Source organism: Vombatus ursinus, unplaced genomic scaffold (assembly GCF_900497805.2).
Source record: "Vombatus ursinus unplaced genomic scaffold, bare-nosed wombat genome assembly UNPS02014779.1, whole genome shotgun sequence".
In the NCBI taxonomy this organism is placed as follows: Eukaryota; Metazoa; Chordata; class Mammalia; order Diprotodontia; family Vombatidae; genus Vombatus; species Vombatus ursinus.
In genome coordinates, this window is record NW_020954557.1 from 12761366 (window position 1) to 12783356 (window position 21991).

General features: G+C 35.7%; 1 protein-coding gene across 2 annotated transcripts in view; it reads left to right on the plus strand.

Annotated features, from left to right (window-relative positions):
• The first annotated feature begins 688 nt into the window (after positions 1–688).
• Positions 689–21991, plus strand: part of BOLL (boule homolog, RNA binding protein) — a 70487-nt gene continuing 49184 nt past the window's right edge. Inside the window, exons 1-5 of one of the 2 annotated variants that reach the window (XM_027866144.1) lie at positions 689–700; positions 9373–9516; positions 12168–12259; positions 17391–17445; positions 20043–20118. In XM_027866144.1, the coding sequence (XP_027721945.1) occupies positions 9388–9516; positions 12168–12259; positions 17391–17445; positions 20043–20118 (352 nt within the window). In that variant the 5' untranslated portion in view covers positions 689–700; positions 9373–9387. Of the gene's footprint in view, positions 701–2388; positions 2410–9372; positions 9517–12167; positions 12260–17390; positions 17446–20042; positions 20119–21991 lie in introns of those variants that run through there. The other variant, XM_027866143.1, reaches the window with a different exon arrangement.

Consider the following 21991-nt stretch of genomic DNA (forward strand, 5'->3'; position numbering starts at 1 on the left):
TTCTCTGTTTTATGAGAGAATGTTTCTAATTTTCCCCAGTCACGTAATTATTATTACAAATGTTTACGTTCTCAATTAGTGTTGCTCCTAGTTCTTTTAGGAGTTCAGTTATTTGTTGGTTAAGTTACTTGCTCTTTTGACCTCCATATTGTGATTATTTTACTTATAATATGTAAGTTTTTACAGCAAATGGTGATCATCAAGATCAATATAATTGACTCTTTCCATTGCTAATTTTGGGGGCATTAGTATTTGAATAGATTGGGTTGAAATTATTGCATTGTACATACTGTCTTATCTGTGTCCTTTGTTCTTATAACTTTGATTTTGACTTTTGCTCCAATGAGTCAACTGCCTGAATACACTAATTCTGATATGACTCCATCATCAATCAGTCACTTAATTCTTTTAAGATAGTCATTTTCAGGGGGGCGGAGCCAAGATGGCAGAGTAAAAGCAGTGACTTGCTTGAGCTCTCCCCCAAACCCCTCCAAATACCTATGCAAAATGACTCTAAACAAGCTCTAAAGCAGCAGAACCCACAAAAAGATAGAGGGAAACAAATTTCCAGCCCAAGACAACCTGGATGGTTGATCGGAAAGGTCTGTGGCGCACTGGGCTGGGAGAGGAGCGCAGTTCGGCATGGGCGTGCAGGCCGCAGCGAACCTGGAGCAGGCCTCAAAGGACTGAATCACGGGCAGCTATGGCAGATTCCAGACTTCTCAACCCATGTACACCAAAGACAACTTAGAAGATCAGTAGGAAAATTTCTGCGGTGGTAAGAAAGAAGCACAGTGGGGTTCCAGCCCCAGTCTCCAAGCGCAACCCTGGGGCGGCTGCCTCCAGAACTTCTGGACCACAGACGGAGGGGGAATCAAGTGACTGATCAGAGGGGGATTGCAGGGATCTCTTTGCCAGTGCTGAGGCAGGAATCTCTTGCTTTGCCTGTGCTTGGATCTGGGTCACAGTTCTGGGTGGTGGTCCTGGGGTGTGGAGGAGTGCTGGCATGGTGGAGTTTGTAGTAGTGGTGGAGAGGAAATCCTCCTTACAGTTCCAAGACAAAAAAAGAGTGCTTATAGACCAGAGCACAGGCCAGGAAAGGAGTAAATACCTCGCCTTTGATCATACCACCTTAGAAGAACTGAAAATTTTCAGGTCACTAGAAGTATCTCTGAGAACAGCTGCACAAAACCCCTGAAGCTTGGGACAGATCATACTCCACAGTGGAAGCAGACTCCTACCTTAACAAAGAGTTTATAAACTCAAGTAATTTGCTGGGATCATGAGCAAGCAGCGCAAAAAGAGTCAGACTATAGAATCTTACTTTGGTGACAAAGAAGATCAAAACATACAACCAGAAGAAGACAACAAAGCCAAAGCTCCTACATCCAAAGCCTCCACGAAAAATATGAATTGGTCCCAGACCATGGAAGAGCTCAAAAAGGATTTTGAGAAGCAAGTAAGAGAAGCAGAGGAAAAACTGAGAGTGATGCTAAAGGTGACCCAAAAAAATACTGAAGAAAATAACACCTTAAAAAATAACCTAACCCAAATGGCAAAAGAGGTCCAAAAAGCCAATGAGGAGAAGGATGCCTTAAAAAGCAAAATTGGCCAAATGGAAAAGGAAGTCCAAAAGCTGACTGAAGAAAATACTTCCTTAAAAATTAGAGTAGAGCAATTGGAAGCTAGTGATAATTTGAGAAATCAAGGCACTGTAAAACTAATCCAAAAGAATGAAAAAAATAGAAGAGAATGTGAAATATCTCATTGGAAAAACAACTGACCTGGAAAATAGATCCAGGAGAGAGAACTTAAAAATTATTGTACTATCTGAAAGCCATAATCAAAAAAAGAACCTAGACATCATCTTTCAAGAAATTATCAGCTCTGATTCTTAAAATCAGGCTACTGCTGATATTCTTACAATCTAGCCACTGGTCAGATTCTTATAATCTAGCCAATAGCTTACTAATGTTCAGACCCCTTAAGAGTCTGCCCAGTATGACTAATAAGGTTCTAATAAACCTTGTCTTTGGCTGAAAGAAGGCTTGGGTCGAATTCTTTTGGGCAGGACCCGTGTGTTGTGATTTTGGGGTCCCAGCACCCCTGAATCCCTAAACTGTGTCATTTTGGTGGCCCGTACGGGGAAACTGCCTAACCCCAAGTTCTTCTCCAGCCAAGACTGGAAGTTATGTAAGCCTCCTCCCTCCCCTCCTTTCTTACTGTACAGCTGGGGTCACTCTCCAAGCACCAAGGCTTGGAGGTGCTTTTCTGGCAGACAGTTATGAGGTTGTCTAACACTGGGCCTGACACTCTCAGGCTCTCGGTCCACTGGGTCAGTTCAAGGCCGTGGACCTGGGTATACCTTCCCCAGCATAGAGGGCAAGGATGGACACCCTATCCGGAAGTGTATCTGTTAATTCCCTTGGCGCTAGGGAATTGGGTTAAACTGCAATTGCTTTTTGGTTCCCTGAGGCTTACTTACTCCCTTCCCTCTGCACCTCTGAATTCTCCTTCATGGAGGTTACAGGGAAAGTTAGAACAGCTAAAAATATCTTGGCATACTCTGGAGGTTTTGTGATTGATCATTAGGGAGTTTTGAAACACCTTTGATTTCATCCTCCCCCACCTGGGAAAGGAAGGAGGGGGGAGGGGCAGCAGCTACAGCATGGGCCTCACTGGCAAAGGCCATGTGTTCTGGGGCAACCTTTGCCTGGAAACATCACCCAGGTTCAGCACATCCTGCTCAAGGTAAAGAAGCTGGCCTCTGAACTTGGGTAAGCAAGCTCTTTTAAATTTGTAGTTTTAACTGTTAACGATGAGATGTTGATTCTCTGTGTAAAGTAATTTGGAAGTGCATTTAACAAAACTAAAGTCACCTGATTGGTAATGGGTTTGCTTCAAGTTTCAAATTGGTGAACTTTCTGTATCAGTTATGTCAAGTAATTTTTTGTAATTTGGCTACCACTAAATTAATTTAGCTATTGTTGGTTATTGTTTTAATGTGTGAACTAGCCATAAAGTTTGTTTGGGTTATGTATGGCTTGCTGAGAATTTGCAAGTATATAGAAATCTCTAATGATTGACTTTTTGTACCAGGACAAATTTAAGTTTGAGATATAAATCTTGGGAAAGTTTTTCCTAAGCTGTGATTAGTAAAACTTGTTGTTTGAGGTAAAAACTCATAGGGTTTTATTTTGAGTTGTCTGATGGGTCATAATCCATCGATAATCAATAATCTACCATCTGAGAGAAATGCCACAAGCTACTCAGAGAAGGTGATACTGGTGGGAAGTCAGCATCGGGGAAAAGCTGAGAGGATAATTTTAGCCTCAGTCTAAGATGGGATCCTCCTGGCTCAGTTTCCCCATTATATTCCTTTGAAAGGGAATGTTACCCACCTGGCTATTCCTGAGTCTGGTTATGAGGTGAATTTGATACTTCATGGTTGGAAAACTGAATTATCTGAATCCAAATAGAGCTAAGGATGTTTTATTCTCTCATTTGGGCCCTAAATTTAGTCCCTGTTTTATATCTGGGACCTGCAGTCTTTTTTGTTAGATTTGTGTCTCCCAGACTACAGGCCAATTCACCTACAATTGGTAGCAAACAGCGAGTACCAGCCAATGTCCCCCATTGTTCCCTGGGTGCCGCCTGTACTTGGTTCTAGTCAACCTCCTCTTTGGGACCCCCTGGAGGCAGGGACAGCTCTACGCCCCTTGCCAGCAGGAAACAGTTTCAGAAGCCAAGACCTTTGCCCCTTACTCCAAAAGAATTTGGGTCCCATTGTTTGAGGGGGGGATGATGGGGTTGGGATCTGGGCCCCAGAAAGGAAAAACCCTGGACTTTCCTACATGGCCAAAACTCTGCCATTTTCCTGAGGCTATAATCCCATCAACTGGCCTTTCATTGTGGACCTCCCTATGGCCCCAAGCCATTTCTCCATTCTCCCTTGGCCATGTAGTCTAGGTCCCTGAAATTCTATTACCTCATAGACTACTTGACTACTCCTAGGTCCCTCCCACAGTCTTTCTGTATATAAGGTCCATCTTGTCTCCATTAAGATGCTCTGATTCTTAAAATCAGGCCACTGCTGAGATTCTTATAATCTAGCCACTGGTCAGATTCTTATAATCTAGCCAATAGCTTACTAATGTTCAGACCCCTTAAGAGTCTGCCCAGTATGACAGATGTTCTAATAAACCTTGTCTTTGGCTGGAAAAAAAAAAGAAATTATCAAGGAAAACTTCCCTGATATTTTAGAACCAGAGGGCAAAATAAAAATGGAAAGAATCCACCGAACACCTCCTGAAAGAGATCCCCAGAGGAAAGCTCCTAGGAATATTGTAGCCAAATTCTAGAGTTCCCAGGTCAAGGAGAAAATACGGCAAGCAGCCAGAAAGAAACAATTCAAGTATTGTGGAAACACAATCAGGATAACACAAGATTTAGCAGCTTCTACATTAAGGGACCACAGGACTTGGAATATAATATTCCAGAGGGCAAAAGAGCTAGGATTACAGCCAAGAATCACCTAGCCAGCAAAACTGAGTATGATCCTTCAGGGGGAACAATGGATATTCAATGAAATAGAGGACCTTCAAGCATTCTTGATGAAAAGACCAGAGCTGAATAGAAAATTTGACTTTCAAATACAAGACTCGAGGGGAACATGAAGAGGTAAACAGGAAAGAGAAATCATAAGAGACTTATTAAGGTTGAACTGTTTACATTCCTTCATGGAAAGATGATATTTGTAACTCATGAGACCTTTGTCAGTATTAGGGTAGTTGGAGGGGGAAAAAATTATATGTGTAGATAGATAGATAGATAGATAGATAGAGGGCACAAGGTGAATTGAAGATGAAGGGGTGATATGTAGAGAATAAAATTAAGGGGTGAGAGAATTATACTGGAAGAAGGAGAAAGGGAGAGGAAGAATGGGGTAAATTATCTGACATAAACAAGAAAAGGCTTTTACAGTGGAGGGGAAATGGGGGGAAGGTGAGAGGGAATGAGTGAATCTTATTCTCATTGGATTTGGCTTAAGGAGAGAATAACATTCAAACTCAATTGTATATGGAAATCTTTCTTACTCTATAGAAAATGGGGTGGGGAGAACAAGGGAGCAGGAGGATAGAGGGGAGGGCAGATTGGGGGAGGGGGTAATCAGAAGCAAACACTTTTAGAGAGGGACAGGGTCAAAAGAGAGAATAGTATAAATCAGGGGCGGGATAGGATGAGGGGAAATATACTTAGTTTTTCACAACGTGACTGCTGTAGAAGTGTTTTGCATGACTACACATGTGTAACCTGTATCAAGTTGCTTGCCTTCTCTATGAGGGTGCGTGGGGAGGAAGGAAGGAAGAAAATTTGGAGCCCAACATTTTAAAAACAAAAGATAAAAAAAAATTTGTTTTCACAAGCAACTGGGAAATAAGATATACAGGAAATGGGGTATAGAAATCTATCCTACCCTACAGGAAAATTGAAGGGGAAGGGGATAAAAGAAGGGGGGGAGAGATAGAAGGGAGGGCAGATTAGGGGTATTCAGAATGCATGCCATTTTGGAATGGGCAGAGGGACGAGATGGGGAGAAGATTTGGAACTCAAAATCTTGTGGAAGTGAATGTTGAAAACTAAAAATAAATAAATTTAAAAAAAAAAGATAGTCATTTTCATTTTGAGGGTGCTGGGCCAGCACTTTCTGAGTATTAAACTTATGGAAGAACATTTTGATAAACTTGAGACTTCTGAGGAGTATACAAGTCTTTGAAATGTGCATTTCTGAAATCTAATGCGTACTTTAAAATTCCTCCATTTTGCTCCATGCCCACCTTCACATGAAGTAACTGAATATCAAAGTATAAGTTGAATTGGTTTGGAGGTTCTTGATAGATTTGCTCCACCTACTCATCCCATGCAACTTACATTAGTACTTGAACTGCAATTATCTTCATGACAATCCTTCTGGTTATGCTCATCATGAGCACTTCAAGAGATGATCTAGTGTCCCTTGAAATATTTTTTGTTACCTCTGGGAACCTGATGAAAGCAATTTCGCCTTGCTGTTGCCTTTCTTCCCAATACTGTACCACTCTTGCTATAGAAAGAGGTTGTACAGAACTGAAGTCAATTTTATTTTTATTTCTTTAATAAATTGCCATGGTCTTGAAAGTTTTTTAAGAGTTATTAAGTTAGTATGTAACCCATCAGGAAAGGAAAATAAGTTTAGTTGGGCTTGATTTGTTTTTCCTCATTCCAGGTTGGCTTTTAGGGATTATTGAATTCTTTTAAAAATGCTTATCCATCTTTTCTTGAGTTCTTCTTCCCAAATCCTACCTCCCCAAAATGGGAAGGATATTTGATCCTCATTTTCTTAGACTGGTCTAACACCAACAATCTGCTGCTATTGATTTACCCTTTTGACTGAAAATATTTTAGAAAAAAGGGCTTGAATTTCCAAATAGACTTTAAGAGTGACATTAGTTGAGGCCTATTGCCTGTCTCTAAAAACTGTTAACAGTTGTTCTCTGATAATAAAAATCCACAGTTTGAGAATCAAAACTAATGCTGCTTCATTTCTATTAGTGGGCAGTGTAATGGTGTTTGTGTTTGAGTGAAATATCGTTAGTGTTTCTAAATAATTTATAGATGAACTTCTTCAAACCTTATAACATGAAAATCCTGTGTGTGTATGTGTGTTTGTACCTGTTCTTTCCAGCATTAAAACATAAGGTCCTTGAGAATAGTTGTATTTGCACATATTAGGTGCTTAATAGATTCATTCTGATATTATTTGTGACCTGATATGACTTATTTACAAAATTTTTCTGCTGTTTCATGAATACATTGTTTTAAATATGGTATAATTAGCCAAGGAACTCTAACATGGTGACTTGTACTTGTGTAAGTTACTTTTTTTCTTTGTATATCTTAATCACAGAAGGAAGAAAAACCCATCTTTCCCTCCTCCCTTATGTATTGCTGTTCATTTTCCTATACTTGACCTTGGGAGCTTTAGCTTGTGACCCTTTATATGACTGACTTAGCTGCTTTTCTGTAGCATAAATATAACAAGAATGAGGAGGGACTGTTGCTGTGTATCCCCCTAAAAGTATAAGACTTCAACAAATGTGCAACCAACTTTGCATTTACCTCCTAAGAGAATGAAAATCTCTTCCTTTTCTTTATCCATATGAATGAATGAATGTAGCAAGCTGAATGATTTCTATAAAGCCTATTTTTCTAACCAGGAAAAATAATTTGGCTTCAGAAGACTTTTAGTCTTGACATATTGATAGAGTAATAAATTCTAGTCACCAGGAATGTGAAGGCAACAAGAGGACAGTCATAGTGGAATAGGAGTGGAGGGAAGCCTCATAGAGAATCTCACCTGTGGTGCTAGGATTTCCACGTTGATGACTTAAGTAGAGTCCTATCCCTCTGCAGGGTGGTTAGGAGCCACACTCACACTGCCACTGATCAAATTAACAAACATTATCTTTGCTGTCCCTGATATCAGCACCATCTCCTTCCTTCTACTCTTCTCCCCACCCATTCCTGATGAACACTAGATTAGTTGGCTCTTGCCAATGCTTCTTCTCCAGGAGGAGGCTAAAAGTTGTCTGGTGTATCAGTGATTAATCAGTGCATTAAAATTTTCTTTTTTTTTTTGTCTGTAGTTATTTTATTTTTATTAATTTATTTTATCAAAAATCACTTCCATAAGCATTTGAGTTTTAAATTTTTCCCCCCTCCTTCCCCACCTCCCTGCCCAAGACAGCACACAATCTGATATAGGCTCTACATATACATTCCTATTAAATATATTTTCACATTAGTGATGTTGTAAGGAAGAATTAGAACCAATAGGAGGAACCACAAGAAAGAGAAAACAAAACAAAATAAAAGAAAAAGAGAGCATATAGTAAGCTTTGATCTGTATTCAAACTCCATAGTTCTTTCTTTGGATATGGATAGCATTTTCCATCATGAGACCTTTGGAGATGTCTTAGATCCTTGCATTGCTGAGAAGGGCTAACTCTGTCAAAGATAGTCATCACACAATGTGTCTATTACCGGGCACAAAGTTCTCCTGGTTCTGCTCACTTTACTCGGCATCAATCCATACAAGTCTTTCCAGGTTTTTCTGAAGTCACCCTGCTCATCATTTCTTATAGCACAGTAGTATTCCATTACATTCATATACCCCAACTTGTTTAGCCATTCCCGAATTGATAGGCATTCCCTCAGTTTCCAATTCTTTGCCACCACAAAAAGAGCTGCTATAAATATTTTTGTACATGTGAGTCCTTTTCCCATTTGTCTGATCTCTTTGGGATACAGCCCTATATTGCTGGGTCAAAGGGTGTGCACATTTTTATAGCCCTTTGGGCTATAGTTCCAAATTGCTCTCCAAAATGGTTGGGTCATTTCATAACTCCACCAACAATCCATTAGTGTTCCAGTTTTCCCACATCTTCTCCAAGATTTATAGAATTTTCTAACAAGCCTTTTGTTTGCATCTTCTTGACCTACCAGTATTCCACAAAACATGATTTTGGAATCATTCCTTTAATTTACAGGGCAGAAATTATTAGGCTGGTAAACTTAAATTTTTGTCCTTATTTAAGAAAATTAGGCTGTTTACATATAGAACTTCAACTAATATAGAAAAGTAGAAAGTTAAAAAGTAGAAAAAACCCAGCAAGTTCTTGAATTGTGCTTCTATTTGGACTTCTATTCTGAAAGTTATTTAAATAATATCCTTTTGTCTTTGTTAAAGCTATATGCACACATAAATGTTTTCTGAAAATAGGCCCTTGGTATAACAAATTCAAGACTACAATATTATTTATTAAAACATCAGTTACACAACTTTCAGTTATTTCTCAAATCTTATCTGCAATTTGGCAAGTACAGAGACTTTTTTTGTGTAGCTTTGTTTTGTTTTAAATACATATTGAGTTAATAATGTCATAAAGTTACTTTATTAACCTATGTGGGGCTGTTTTAAGCTCAGTAAAGGATTGCTTTAATCTCCCTTTGATTTTTTTACTCTATTCCCACCTAACAATTTGTGCACATACATTTCCCTGATTTTTTTCTACCTACCCTACCAAAAAAGGTGTTAATAGTTTTGATATTGTGAACTCATCTGATTTAGGCCCTCCCTGTATTATTGCAATAGGGATTACTTTTATAAGGCTAGCTAAAAGAAACCTTAAAACATAATGACATATTAAGGGTGAGTTTTTTTCCCTTGTCATTCCCTTTTAATATCATCTTTATAAGATAGTTATCTATCCTGTGTCAGGATATCATAAAAGATATTAAAAATAAATCCTAAAAGTATTTTTTATTTTATAGCAAACCACAAATCAGATGCAAACAGATTCTTTATCTCCATCCCCCAATCCTGTGTCACCTGTGCCTTTGAATAACCCAACAAGTGCCCCAAGATTTGGAACAGTGATTCCTAATCGTATCTTCGTTGGAGGAATCGACTTTAAGGTATTTAAAAAATAAGTTTTTCTGTAGTGGGGCTTTTTTTTTTTTTTTTGGTCTTAGAACTTTTGTTTGGCACTTTGTGATTCTGGTTTACTACAGCAATGATACTTATAAACAAATTTGTTAGTCCTTTAATTTCTGCATTTCACTTAATGATCTCCATAATCCTATGAGGTAAATAGGGCAAATGCCTTCACCCCCAATTTACAGAGAAAGAAATTGAGAATTTACCAGTATAGAAAATCATTTTGAGAGGTATGGTAAATTATTTTCAGTGATACAGGTAAAAATATTTCACTACAATGTGAGCTTTCAGAATCTACTATACCAGCTATACCTTTAATATTTGCAATGAAGAGTTATCATGAGGTTTCCCGACATCTTTGAGGGAGCCTCTATGGAAGGATCTAAGTGAAGTCCATATCCTTATATGGCCATTTTCTGAGGCTAATATGGGTTTCAGGCAAAGAGTAGGTAGCAGTAATGACAAAGGTTCTTTTAAACTTCCTTTTCTTAGAAACCTAAAACTTTTCTGTTTCTCCTTTATCTAAATACCTTGTGCATGTTCACCTCATGCTTTTCATTTCTGCCTCTCACTTTTGGTCTGATAGATAGAACTGCATGCTTATTGAAATAAATCATAGGGTCATAAATTTAGAGTTGGAATTGGACCTTAGAGGTCATTTGGTTAAGCCTCTCCCTCCTCATGTTATAGGTAAGGAAATTGAGGTCCAGAAAGTTAAGTGCTTTCCTCAAGGTGACACAGGTGACAGAGGCAGGATTTGAACTCAGGTCTACTGACTTTTAAATTTAGCTTTTTTTCGTACTGTATCACAGCTTGCCAGAGAGTATTGTTTAGGTTATTTTCTTTATTCTAAATTAACTTTGTTCCTGCTGATTTCTGACTGAAGTCAAGGGGGGAGACTAAGATCATCTTTAAGATCTTAGCAATAGTATGCAAAGTTTGATTTCCCCAGCAACTAACATATTGCTTTGTATATACTAGGTACCCCATAAATGTGTTGGTACTTATGAATTGAATAAGTAGAACCTGACTAAAAATAACAACCAGGCTACTTTAGATAGTAGTGGAACAGTGACATCAGAAATTGTCTTGCCACTAACTTTTAGTGCTCAAATTTTCATATATTTATTAAGTAGATAGAGGCCTGTTCCATACGTTATGGAAGCATTTTGAGCTGGGAGAAAAAGAAAGTAATCAGTGCCTATACCTGAAAGTGTTTTACTGGATCTGTTTTTATTTTAAAAATTAAATTGCAGTGGATTCACTTACTGGAATTATTTTGAAGTAATATGACCTGCTCTCTTTAACTGGCTGTTTTGATTTAAAGGAAGTACATGAAAAACCATCATCCTTGGAAATTTAATCAGCAAAAGTTTACAGAGATTGCAAATTTTTGTTCTGAGTTTCAGAATAACTTTATTATTTAACTAAACAAATGTTGATTTAATTATAAAGGTTCCTGGTAGTTTTCTATAACTTTTTTATTAAATTAGCAAAAATAAAACATACTAAATAATTAATCACCTTTTATTAAGTGCTTCAATATACTAGGCACCATGCTAGGTAAGCATTGGGAATACAGAGATAAAAATGAAACAGTCCCTACCCTCAAGAAGCTTATGTTCTGACAAATACAATTATATTGAATTCTGTTGAAACCAAGTCTAGTAATTTATGAGGCCAAGAGAGTGCATTGCTTTGACTTTAAGTTTTAGAATTAAATTGGATATATTCTATATATGTAAATGTAGTATTTCACTGTGACTTAAAACCTTCAAAAGTGAATGAATGAAGTGTTTTCTAGACAACAAAGACAACAAAAAAGAGGTAAACCCTCTAAGAGAGAAACCAACAATTCTAATACCTACTCTGGGGCAAACCCACTGATTGTTTTTACTCAAAGAGATAAGTGTAGAAACTATACGACAATCAGTTATTAAGTGCCTATTATTTTCAAACTGTTAGACACCAGTAATACTAACACAAAATTATATACAGTCCCTCCTCTCAAGGAGCTTACTACTTAGTAGGGGAGATAAAGCAGGCATGCCTATGTAACCATGGTATATATTAGAATGCAAGCACATAGGAAGTATTCAAAGTGCTATGATATGTGTATCTTATGCCTTGCTCCTTCATCCTTTCTGGGCAAAGGGACTGTGTCTCACTTCATTTCTATCACCAGAGGCTACCATGGTGCTTTTGTACATAGTAGAAACTTAATATCTATTTAACTGAAGGAAAGTAGTAAAAAGCAGCATGATTTTGGTGTCAGAGGATTCAATGCAAATCCCACCTCTCAAATTTTATTAGTTCACAATAATTCAATGTCTTACCTTCCTATTAAGGTATATTTTAATTAGTTTAAATAAATAACTGGTTTTATTAACTAGTGATTCTCTAATCCAGGATCCTTTGTACAGACTAAAAATTGGCAGCTAATTTTATAAACATTTTCCTTTTGCTAAAATGTTTTTCTCCAAATAATTTCATCTACTGTTTATGTAACAGAGGTGGGAATGGTGTCATTTATATTGTATCCAAAATAGTCATAAGATTGTTCTGTTAATTTATTTGTTTGAAAAGACTTTCACTTTGTTTTTTGTTTATTTGCTTTTACCCCCATTAGACTAATGAAAATGACTTAAGGAAATTTTTTGCCCAGTATGGGTCTGTGAAAGAAGTGAAGATTGTAAATGACAGAGCTGGAGTGTCAAAAGGGTTAGTATGGTTGTAATTAGTACATGTTCTAAAAATTGACATTAAATTCATATTCTATTCTAAGACTTAAAGCTAAGATTAAAAAGTGTAATGTCTTATTCTTCTGTGTTGGCACCTCCCATTACCATCTGCTTTCTAATTTCATATAGAAATATGATAGGATAATAATATTCCTTATCACGGAAGCCATCCCTAGGTTAGGTCAAGAGAACTAATGGACATTTAAATCCTAGAGTAAACAACTAAGAGTTAGAGATAGTGGCAGAAGTATAAGATATGTAAGTGAAATAATGAAATTTCCACGGGTAAGAATTATTCTTTATTGTCATATTTAATCTTCTTGTCAAAGTTTACTAGTTATCCTGCCTATATCTTCAAGAGACAACTATCTTAATTTTTAGGCATTCATGCTGATTAAATGAATCTGTTTGATTCTCCGCTAAATTACCTGCTACCCAGTCTTCTGTGAATCAGAATTTTATATAATTCACACTTCCATGCATCTAAGGCACAATAGCATCTGATGTTCATAAGAATGACCCTAAGGCACTATAAAGGCACTTTGACTCAGAAGGAATTTAAAAAATTTTACAATGCCTCAAGTTCATTTAAGAAATAGTAAAAAGTGTTCACAGTAATTTTAATATTAAGTACATTTTATACTAATTTATCAAGAGTTAGTGACCAAAGTATAATAATTGTTACCAGAATGTGATTAACTAGGAGACATCAGTATTAAGTACTCGCCCCTGTATGAAATGTTAAGACATTGTCTCTGTCCTTAAGAAGCCTAAATTTAGTAGAGTCAAGACATACAGGGTGTCCCAAAAGTCTTGGTGTGGTTAATATGTTTATTAAGCTTAAAATTGCACCAAGTTTTTGGGACATCCTGTATATGATGCGATTAGAAAAAATTATAATGGATTACATATACAGTCAGTTCAAAGGAATGACTACATATTAAAGGAATTTAGAGAAGGGAAATATTTTAAGCTGGGGTATTTCAGAAAGCTTTGTAAAGAAAAGTGGATCTCCACCGTAGATTTCAAAGGGTAGAATTTAAGTTGACAAAGAATAAGGTGGAGAAAAAATAAGGAAGAGAAAGCAGGATAATTAAAGATATAGAAAACAATAATATTGGACCGTGTGGATGACAGTAACGAGACTGATTTGTCAAGATTCATGTATGTGAGTAGCAAAAAATTTGTTGTTGTTTTTCAGTCATGTCCAATACTTTGTGACCCCATTTAAGGTTTTCTTGGCAAAGATACTGGAGTGGTTTGCCATTGCCTTCTCCAGCTACAGATGAGGAGACTGAGTCAAACAGGGTTAAATGACTTGCCTAGTGTTACACAGCTAGTAAGTGTTTGAGGCTAGATTTGAACTCAGAGCTTCCTAACTAAAGGCCCAGTGCTCCATCCACTATGTCACTAACTGGCCAGAAGGACTTTAGGTTTGCTAAATATGATGGAGACAGATGTTGAAAAGCCTTAAATTATATTTTGAGGAGTTGGGGTTTGATCCATTTTGCATTGGGAAGCTGCCATTTTATATTGAAAACAGGAGTGAAATGAGGTCAGGTGCAATCAACTTACATCATCCTCTTTTTTTCTTCTTGTCATTTACAGTTTATTCATTCTCCCGATATCTTCAGTGACTTTAATACTTGATACAGGATACTGTATTTCTTTTGATAGCATCACTGACCTAGCAGTTACCCAATCAATCAGTCAATAAACATTAAGCTTACTGTGTGCTAGGCATTGTGCTAAGCACTGTAGATACAAAAAGAGGCAAAAGACAATCTTTGCCCTCAAGGATCTTATAACCTATGGGGGAAGACAACATGCAAATATATATTATACACAAAGCAAGCTATATACTGGATAAATAGGAAAAAATTAATTGAGGAAAGGCACCTAGCTGCCTAGGTCACACATTCAAACCCAAGTCCTCTTCAAATCCAGTGTTCTTTCTACTTCACTGGACTATTGTAACAGCTTTCTAATTGGTCTCCTTGACTTCACTCTCTCCTTCACAAAGCTGCCAAAATAATCTTCCTAGTCCATACATCTGACTGTTACTTCCCTACTCAAAAAAACTTAAGTGGTTCCCTGTTGTTTATATAATAAAATATAGGCATATTATGTTAACATTTAAGATCCTCCATAATTCAGCATGCTGTCTCTGTTTCCATGCATTCAGGCAGGCCCATCCCTTCATCTTTACATTTCAGATCCTTTTATTCCTTCAGGGTTTAGTTCAAGTGTTGCTTTCTCTCTGCTACTACTACTAGCTGAAAATTGTCTCTCCCTTGTCAAACTTTTCTAGATCTTTTCTCTATAGTTATCATATTTAACTTATATTATGCTTAACTCAAGTTCCTGCCATATCTCTCCTTCAGCATACTGGCTTTTTGACCAGGACTATATATCATTTTTTCCTTTTTATTTTCAATGCTTAGCACTGTAACTTATGCATAGTAGATAATTAATAAGTTTTTAAATTTTATTTGAATCCAACAACTTAATTACATGATTCTTGACTCTAGTAAATATCATTTATTTTAACTACTTTATCCATTTATCAACTCCAATAATATCTCCAACATACAATAAGTAATGTGAAATTGCATTCTCTGGTCGCAATCTCCTAGCCTACCTCTCCACACTCTTATTTGTTAACACTCTAGGCTTTTATGCTAGCTTTCAGTTCCTTGACATTACTATTCATCCAGTCCATCTCCTCCCATTCACTTGGTTCCATATATAACTTTGATTTCACTACTAACCTGGAATCCCCTGCCTTTTAACACTCCATTACCAGCCTACACATCTTCATCCTTGAGTACTCCCCAGAATCTGATAGCTCTACCTCTGCTCAAGGGAAGGATGGATGGATGGATAGATTTGTTAAACACTTAGTATGTATCAGGCACTGTGCTAAGCACTAAAGATATCAGTGCAAAAGTGAGACAGTTTTAAACCTGAAGATTATATTCAGATAAGAAAAAGTAACTGCTAGCTATCACTGGGAAAAGTCATAAAATCAAACTGATTTCATACATCATAATTTTACATTCAAATGTTCATCGCACACAATATATCATCTAGCTCTGTGACTTTTTCTCGCCTGGAAACCACTCCCAACTCTACTCAGAATCTTTTATTTCCTTCAAAATTAAGAGTGAAGCACCACCTTTAATATATGTTTCCCCCAGCTGTTGGTTCCTTCCCTTCAAAATTCCCTTCTGTCTATTTTGTAATTGCTCATCAATGTACCTACTGTCTTCCCCAGTAGGATGTAAGCTTCTTCAAGGCAAGGACTGTTTGCTTTTTGTGTTTCTATCCTCACTGCTTAACACAGTGCTTGGTTCATAGATCCACTCACGTTACTTTTTTCTAAAAACTCTTCAATGGCTCCCTATTTCTCCCTAAATAAAATTCACATTCCACTGTTTGATACTATCCTACTTCATCTCCTATTACTCCTTCACACCCTATACTCCTGACAAATCAGATAATTCTTTTCCCCCTAAATGTACATTGGGCTCTCATGCCTCTCTTTTGCCAAAGCCACTCTCTATGCCTAGAATGTCTACTCTTATCATTTGTTGAATTCCTACTCATCATTTAAAACCCAACTCAGATGCCACCTCATTGTTTATAAAAAGCTGTCCCTGATTCCCACCCCCCACTCCTGAGTTGCTGATAACTTTCACCCAGACTTCATGTAGCACCTTGTTTTATAATTACCTAATGCACTAAGTTCTAATACACAATATTACATGTTACGTGTTGATATGTTACTTTTCTTTACTTTATAAGTTCCGTGAAAGCAGGAACTGTGTCTTGTCTCAACTTCTCTTCACAGTGGGTACTCAGGAAATGTTATATTTTATTCCTCAACTATATTGAATAGCAGAGCGCTTATTAAACATTTTATATAATTTTAAAACACATGGAATTATAAATCCTTTTTCTATCTGATATACATTTTATATTCAAAATATCAGACTAAAGAAATTTGATGGATCTACTAGAATAAAAAAAGATAAAAGCCTTTATCTAAAAATAACCACCATATGAGAGACAGGTCTTGAAACTAGGTCTTCCTGACTCCAAGGCCAGTTCTTTATCCTCTATGCCACTCTTATGTGTCTTGAAATAGCTTAATGTGATCCATGTTCTCTGAAGAATCATAATTAAAATGAGAATTATGTACTACAAGTGCACATAAAATTTTTATTTGATTTATGCTTCATCAGTAGTTTCCTGGGAAAACACATTATGCTTAATTGCCCCACTAATGCGTTTACTTATTACCGGCATAAATGCTATACTCTAGTTTTTTTAATAAAAAATGTTTAAGATTTAAGATTGCTATTTTGAGTCCATATTCAGATAAGTTGTTGTTGTGGTTCAGTCATTTTTCAGTTGTATCCAACTCTTCATGACCCCATTTAGGGTTTTCCTGGCAAAGATACTGAAGTAGTTTACCATTTCTTTCTCCAGCTCATTTTACAGATGAGGAAACTGAGGCAAACAGGATTAAGTGACTTGCCCAGATTCATATATCTACTAAGTGGCCAGATTTGAACTCAGAAAGATGAGTCTTCCTGATTTTTGGACCAGCACTCTATCCACTGTACCACCCTGCTGCTTCAAATTACTTTGAATAGGCCCCTAAGTGGGATAAATAACAGTGGTGCACTGCAGTGTGTTGTTATCTATATTGACATGATGTGAAAATAGCAGAATGGTCTACATCAGTTTTAAAGGGAGCTTATTTTCTTGGACCCAAAATCCAGCAACTCAACGAAATAGCAATTTATGTAACAGAAAGTAGTTCTGTAAGGCTGTCCTGACTGGTATCCCAGACTTACGCTGATAATATCTCAGGGTCTTTGAAGGAGCTACCACTTTAACCCATAGCTCCAGAAATTTATCGAGGAAGAACATGAAGGTTAGAATACTAAGCTGCCAATAATTGATCCAGCTTCTCTCTCAGCATGATGCAGTGGTTTTGGTTTTGGGGTTTTTTTAATCATGCCAATCTCTATTTTATTCTTTAAAAAAAATTTTGACCTCAAATACGCCAGAAAAGAAAATAATTAATGTATTTTATTTAGGTATGGTTTCATCACTTTTGAAACACAAGAAGATGCACAAAAGATTTTGCAAGAGGTAAGGCATTTCTATCTATGTAACATATTTTATATATTTATATATTCATTTAATTTTATATTATTTTTCAGTTAATTGAAAATCTGCTTTCTCTCCCTTTCACCTTGCCTGCATTGAAAAAGAAATAAAAACAAAATCTTTGTAACATATCTGTAGAGCCAAACAAAACAATTTTTTGCATTGGCCATGTCCCCCCAAAAAAATAGGTGTCTTCAATATACACTCAATATATACTCAATATACACATCCATCACCTCTCTGTCAGGAGGTGAGTAACATATTTCATCATGTGTGCTCTGGAATTTTGGTTGACCACTGTATTTATTGATCAGGGATCTTGAATTTTTGAAAGTTATTGGTCTTTCCAATATCATTGTTATTGTATAAATTTTTCTCCTGATTCTGCTCACTTTGTATCATTTCATACAAGTCTTCCCTGTTGTATCTAGAACCTTCCCTTTACCATTTCTTACAGCACAATATTCCCTCATATTCACATACTATATAACTTATTCAGACATCCTGCAATTGATGGGCACCCCCTCAATTTCCAGTTCTTTGACATAAAAAAGAGCTATATATTTATTTTTGTACATGACTTCTCTATCTTTGCTTTTTTGGGGATATAGATCTAGTAGTGGTATTGCTGGCCGAAAGGTATGATAATAAATTAGGCAACTAGGTGTGTAGGAAGATAGGGTGTTGGACTTGGAGTTAAGAAGACTTGAGTTCAGATTCCACCTCAGACACTTAATAGCTCTGTGACCCTGGACAAGTAACTTAATATCTCTGAGCCTCAATTGCCTTACCTATAAAACAGGATGGGATAATAGTACCTACCTCATAAAGTTGTCATGAGAATCAAATGAGACAACACTTTGCAAACCTTAAACCACTATATAACTGCTGGCTATTATTACTGTTAACATTATTACAATTATTATTACTTTTATTGTTAGTTGGACCAATTATTACAATTATTTTTACTATTATTATTAGTTGGATCAGTTCATAGCTTCACAAGCAATGCATTAATGTACTTGTTTTCCCACAGCCTCTCTAACATTTATCATTTTCTGTTTTTAATTTGCATTTCTCCAATTATTAGTAACTTAGAGCATTTTTTCATGTGACTATTGAGAGTTTGGATTTCTTCCTCTGAAAACTGCCTGTTCATATCCTTTGATCATTTATCAATTGGGGAGTGGCTCTTATTCTTTAGAAATGAAACCTTAGAGAAACTGGCTGCAATGATTTTTTTAAGCTTCTTTCATAATTTTAAATATATTGGTTTTGTTTGTTCAAAAACTTTATAATTTTGTGTGATCAAAGTTGTCCATTTTACCTTCAATGACTCTCTTTTCCTTGTTTGGTCATGAACTCTTCATTTAACTTTATTTTTGAAACTCTGTGAATTGATATTATGTAAAGCACTCCTTTTAATATAGTTCAGTATAATTGATATTATAATTTATTCTTAAGTGTAAAGTGTTCTCATCTTCAATAGTAATTTTTCTGTTTACAAAAAATTTGAAACAAAAACATTCCAATTAAATAAAAATTTTTTATTTGCAAGAGCTCCAAAAATTTAGTTTGTACGGATTTTTAGCAATTCTTCATAGATAATTTTTCCCTTAATTTAGGTTAACAGAAGAAGAATTTGGGGTCTTCATGTCTTTTAGCGTTAATGATATATTTGATTCCTACAAAACAGAACAAGCATAGGATCCCAAAATTAGAAGGTACCTCACTGTCAGTCATCTTGTGTGTCCTGCTGCGTCCAAGCAGGACTTTATTTAAACCCTACTGCTGACATTATTCTTTAAAAGACTTAGAGGGACTTTGAACCTGCAGTCTGGTGTTTTAACTTTGTTTTAGTAAATATATTATTTACCTTAAAATACTAAATGCCCTGTTATCAACACAAAAACATTTCTTTTTGCCACTATGAGTGTTCCTGAAGATCAGAATCATTTTCAGAGTGGCTCAGAAAGTACACTTTAAAAAATCTTTAGTTTATGGAATTGTGCTATCGTTACTTCTGACCCTGATTATATTTTTCCAGAATTATATACCATAAAATAAAAAGATTGACTATTTAAACTGTGTAAGTGGAGCCTAACTCCAATCTTTCTTTAGGTTAGTATTTGGGGGAAAGCTATAATTTTAACCATTGGAGATTATTATATGGCAACTTGTAAAAGATCCCATGAAAAATTTAATTCCCAGCATCCTTGTATTAGGAAAGGAAAAAAACAAACAACTTTAATGCTAAAAAATAACTTCGTTTTTAACCAAGCTTGTGATATAGTTTTTCAGCGTATTGATAATAGACATAATGTTCTGTAGTGTTTTGAAGAAGTTTTCTTTTTTTCTTTTATCAGTGTGTGTGTTTGGTTTTTTCATTACTTAACAAGTATAGGGTTTTTTCCACGTGCTGATTATGAGGGACTTTTAAAAAAAAAAAAGTTTTTTAGTGTTCAGGAAGATTTCACATAGCTTATGAAGGATATCACAAACTAAAAGTTTGTATTAGTTTTATAGATGACTGGCAAAAGGAAGGGAAATTGAAGTGCTTTTTTTCCCCTTTATTTTAGGCAGAGAAACTTAATTATAAGGATAAGAAACTGAATATCGGTCCAGCAATAAGAAAACAACAAGTAGGGATCCCTCGTATGTATTATTATAAATTTTTTTACTATCTTGATACTGCTATTTTAAAATTGAGTATTCTATTGAAATTTGTTAAAATGCCAGATATCTTTCACTTCATAAAAATTCATCTAACTGCAAATTTTAAGTGAACATCTTTTCCTATTTATAACATTGAAATTTTTTCTAGGGGCAGCAGTTCATAATAAGATGTAATAAAAATTATGCTTGAGCATACAATAAACTTTATATGTTTACAAATAAAATAACAAGTTTTATAATACTCTGTATATTTTTAAATGACCTGCTACACACTCAGTCAGAATACCATGTGATGTCAAACAGTGCCAAAGCTTCATAAATTTGCCTAAGTTATTCATGAAAATCAGAGAATTGGTTGGATGGGATTTTAAAGGCAGGTTTCTAATCTAATCACTTCATTTTACAAATGTCAGAACTAGGGTCCAGAAAAGCTAATTTACTCATTGCCACACAGCCAATTATGGGCTCAGCTGGACTAGAATCAGTATCTCCTAACCTCCTGTTCATTCTAGTACACCACAATATTTGTCATGATAATGCTTTAGTATATGAAAAAAAAATAGAAACTGACCAGCCTCAAACTTCTATAACACTTTCAACTTGACATCAAGTGTTATTTTTACTTTTTAAAAACTTTCCTTATCCCTTAAGTTTTATTTTTTTACAAATGCCTTTATCCTGTAATACCCATATTATTTGTTATGGTATCTTTAGATAGGATGAAAAATATTATATAAAGTAAAAGATTGAAATGTTTAATTATTACTTAGTAATGGAGGCTTACTGTGATATATCATAACTTGCTAATCATCTGACAGAATATTAGATTGTTTATACCATTCCATTTTTAGTTTGCTGAATTTAATTGATAACCAGCCTTATTAGCCAGTCTTTAACACATTACAATGTCATGTGTTGTTTGACAAAATGCTAACTCTTGTCACGAAATAACCAGTTGTTGGAGTTTAATTGTAAAACAATACTATATAAAACCATACTATACAAAAATCATATATATATAGTATGATCACATTTCACCTGATAATAGCAATACAAACTAGATGGTATGAAGGGGACTTCTTTCTTCTCTCCTACCTCTTTCTCCCTCTCCCCCTGCTGCCCACCCACCAAAAAAAAATTCTGTAAGCCGGGGTTGGGAGAGTGGGGTGGGGAAAAGAGGCATTGTTTACTGTGTAACTTAATTGGACTGAAAGTAATTAATTGAATATCTCTTACATGAGAGATACAGATTACAATATTCCTGGACCATTTTAATAGTATTTCAAGTGTTGAGTATGAAGTGGTTTCAAGAGGAAACCTAATATTAGACTTAACTGGAGCATAAATAATAACTATCATATTTTCTGGCTTAAAAATTTAAAGACAACCATACTAGTAAACTCTATGTCTTTGATTAGCCCTTTTTTTCCTATTAACTTCTTCTGAACTGAGTTCTCTTCTTTTCTGCTGTTGCAGTTCACTCTCATGGGGAGGTAGGCTTCTGGTTTTAGCAACCATTTGTTAACATATGACATCTAGATCAAGATATCTTAACCTCTCTAATATTAAGCCTTCTCTAATGTCCTGATGAGATCAGAACAAAGGACATTACCTTTTCTCCTAATACACTTTTCTACAGTAGCCTTTATTTTTTGATGCTTAGTATTTAGCCTTACTATAAACCAACAACTTAGGGAAAATACTAAGATTATGTTGTATGATTATCTTTATTCATCATAGAATAAGATTTTTTTCTTTATATTTTTAAAAAATTGATCCTAGAAAAGAAAATTTTTTTCTTTGCACTATTTTCAAGACATGAAATTACATAATTTCTTATCACCCAGGCATC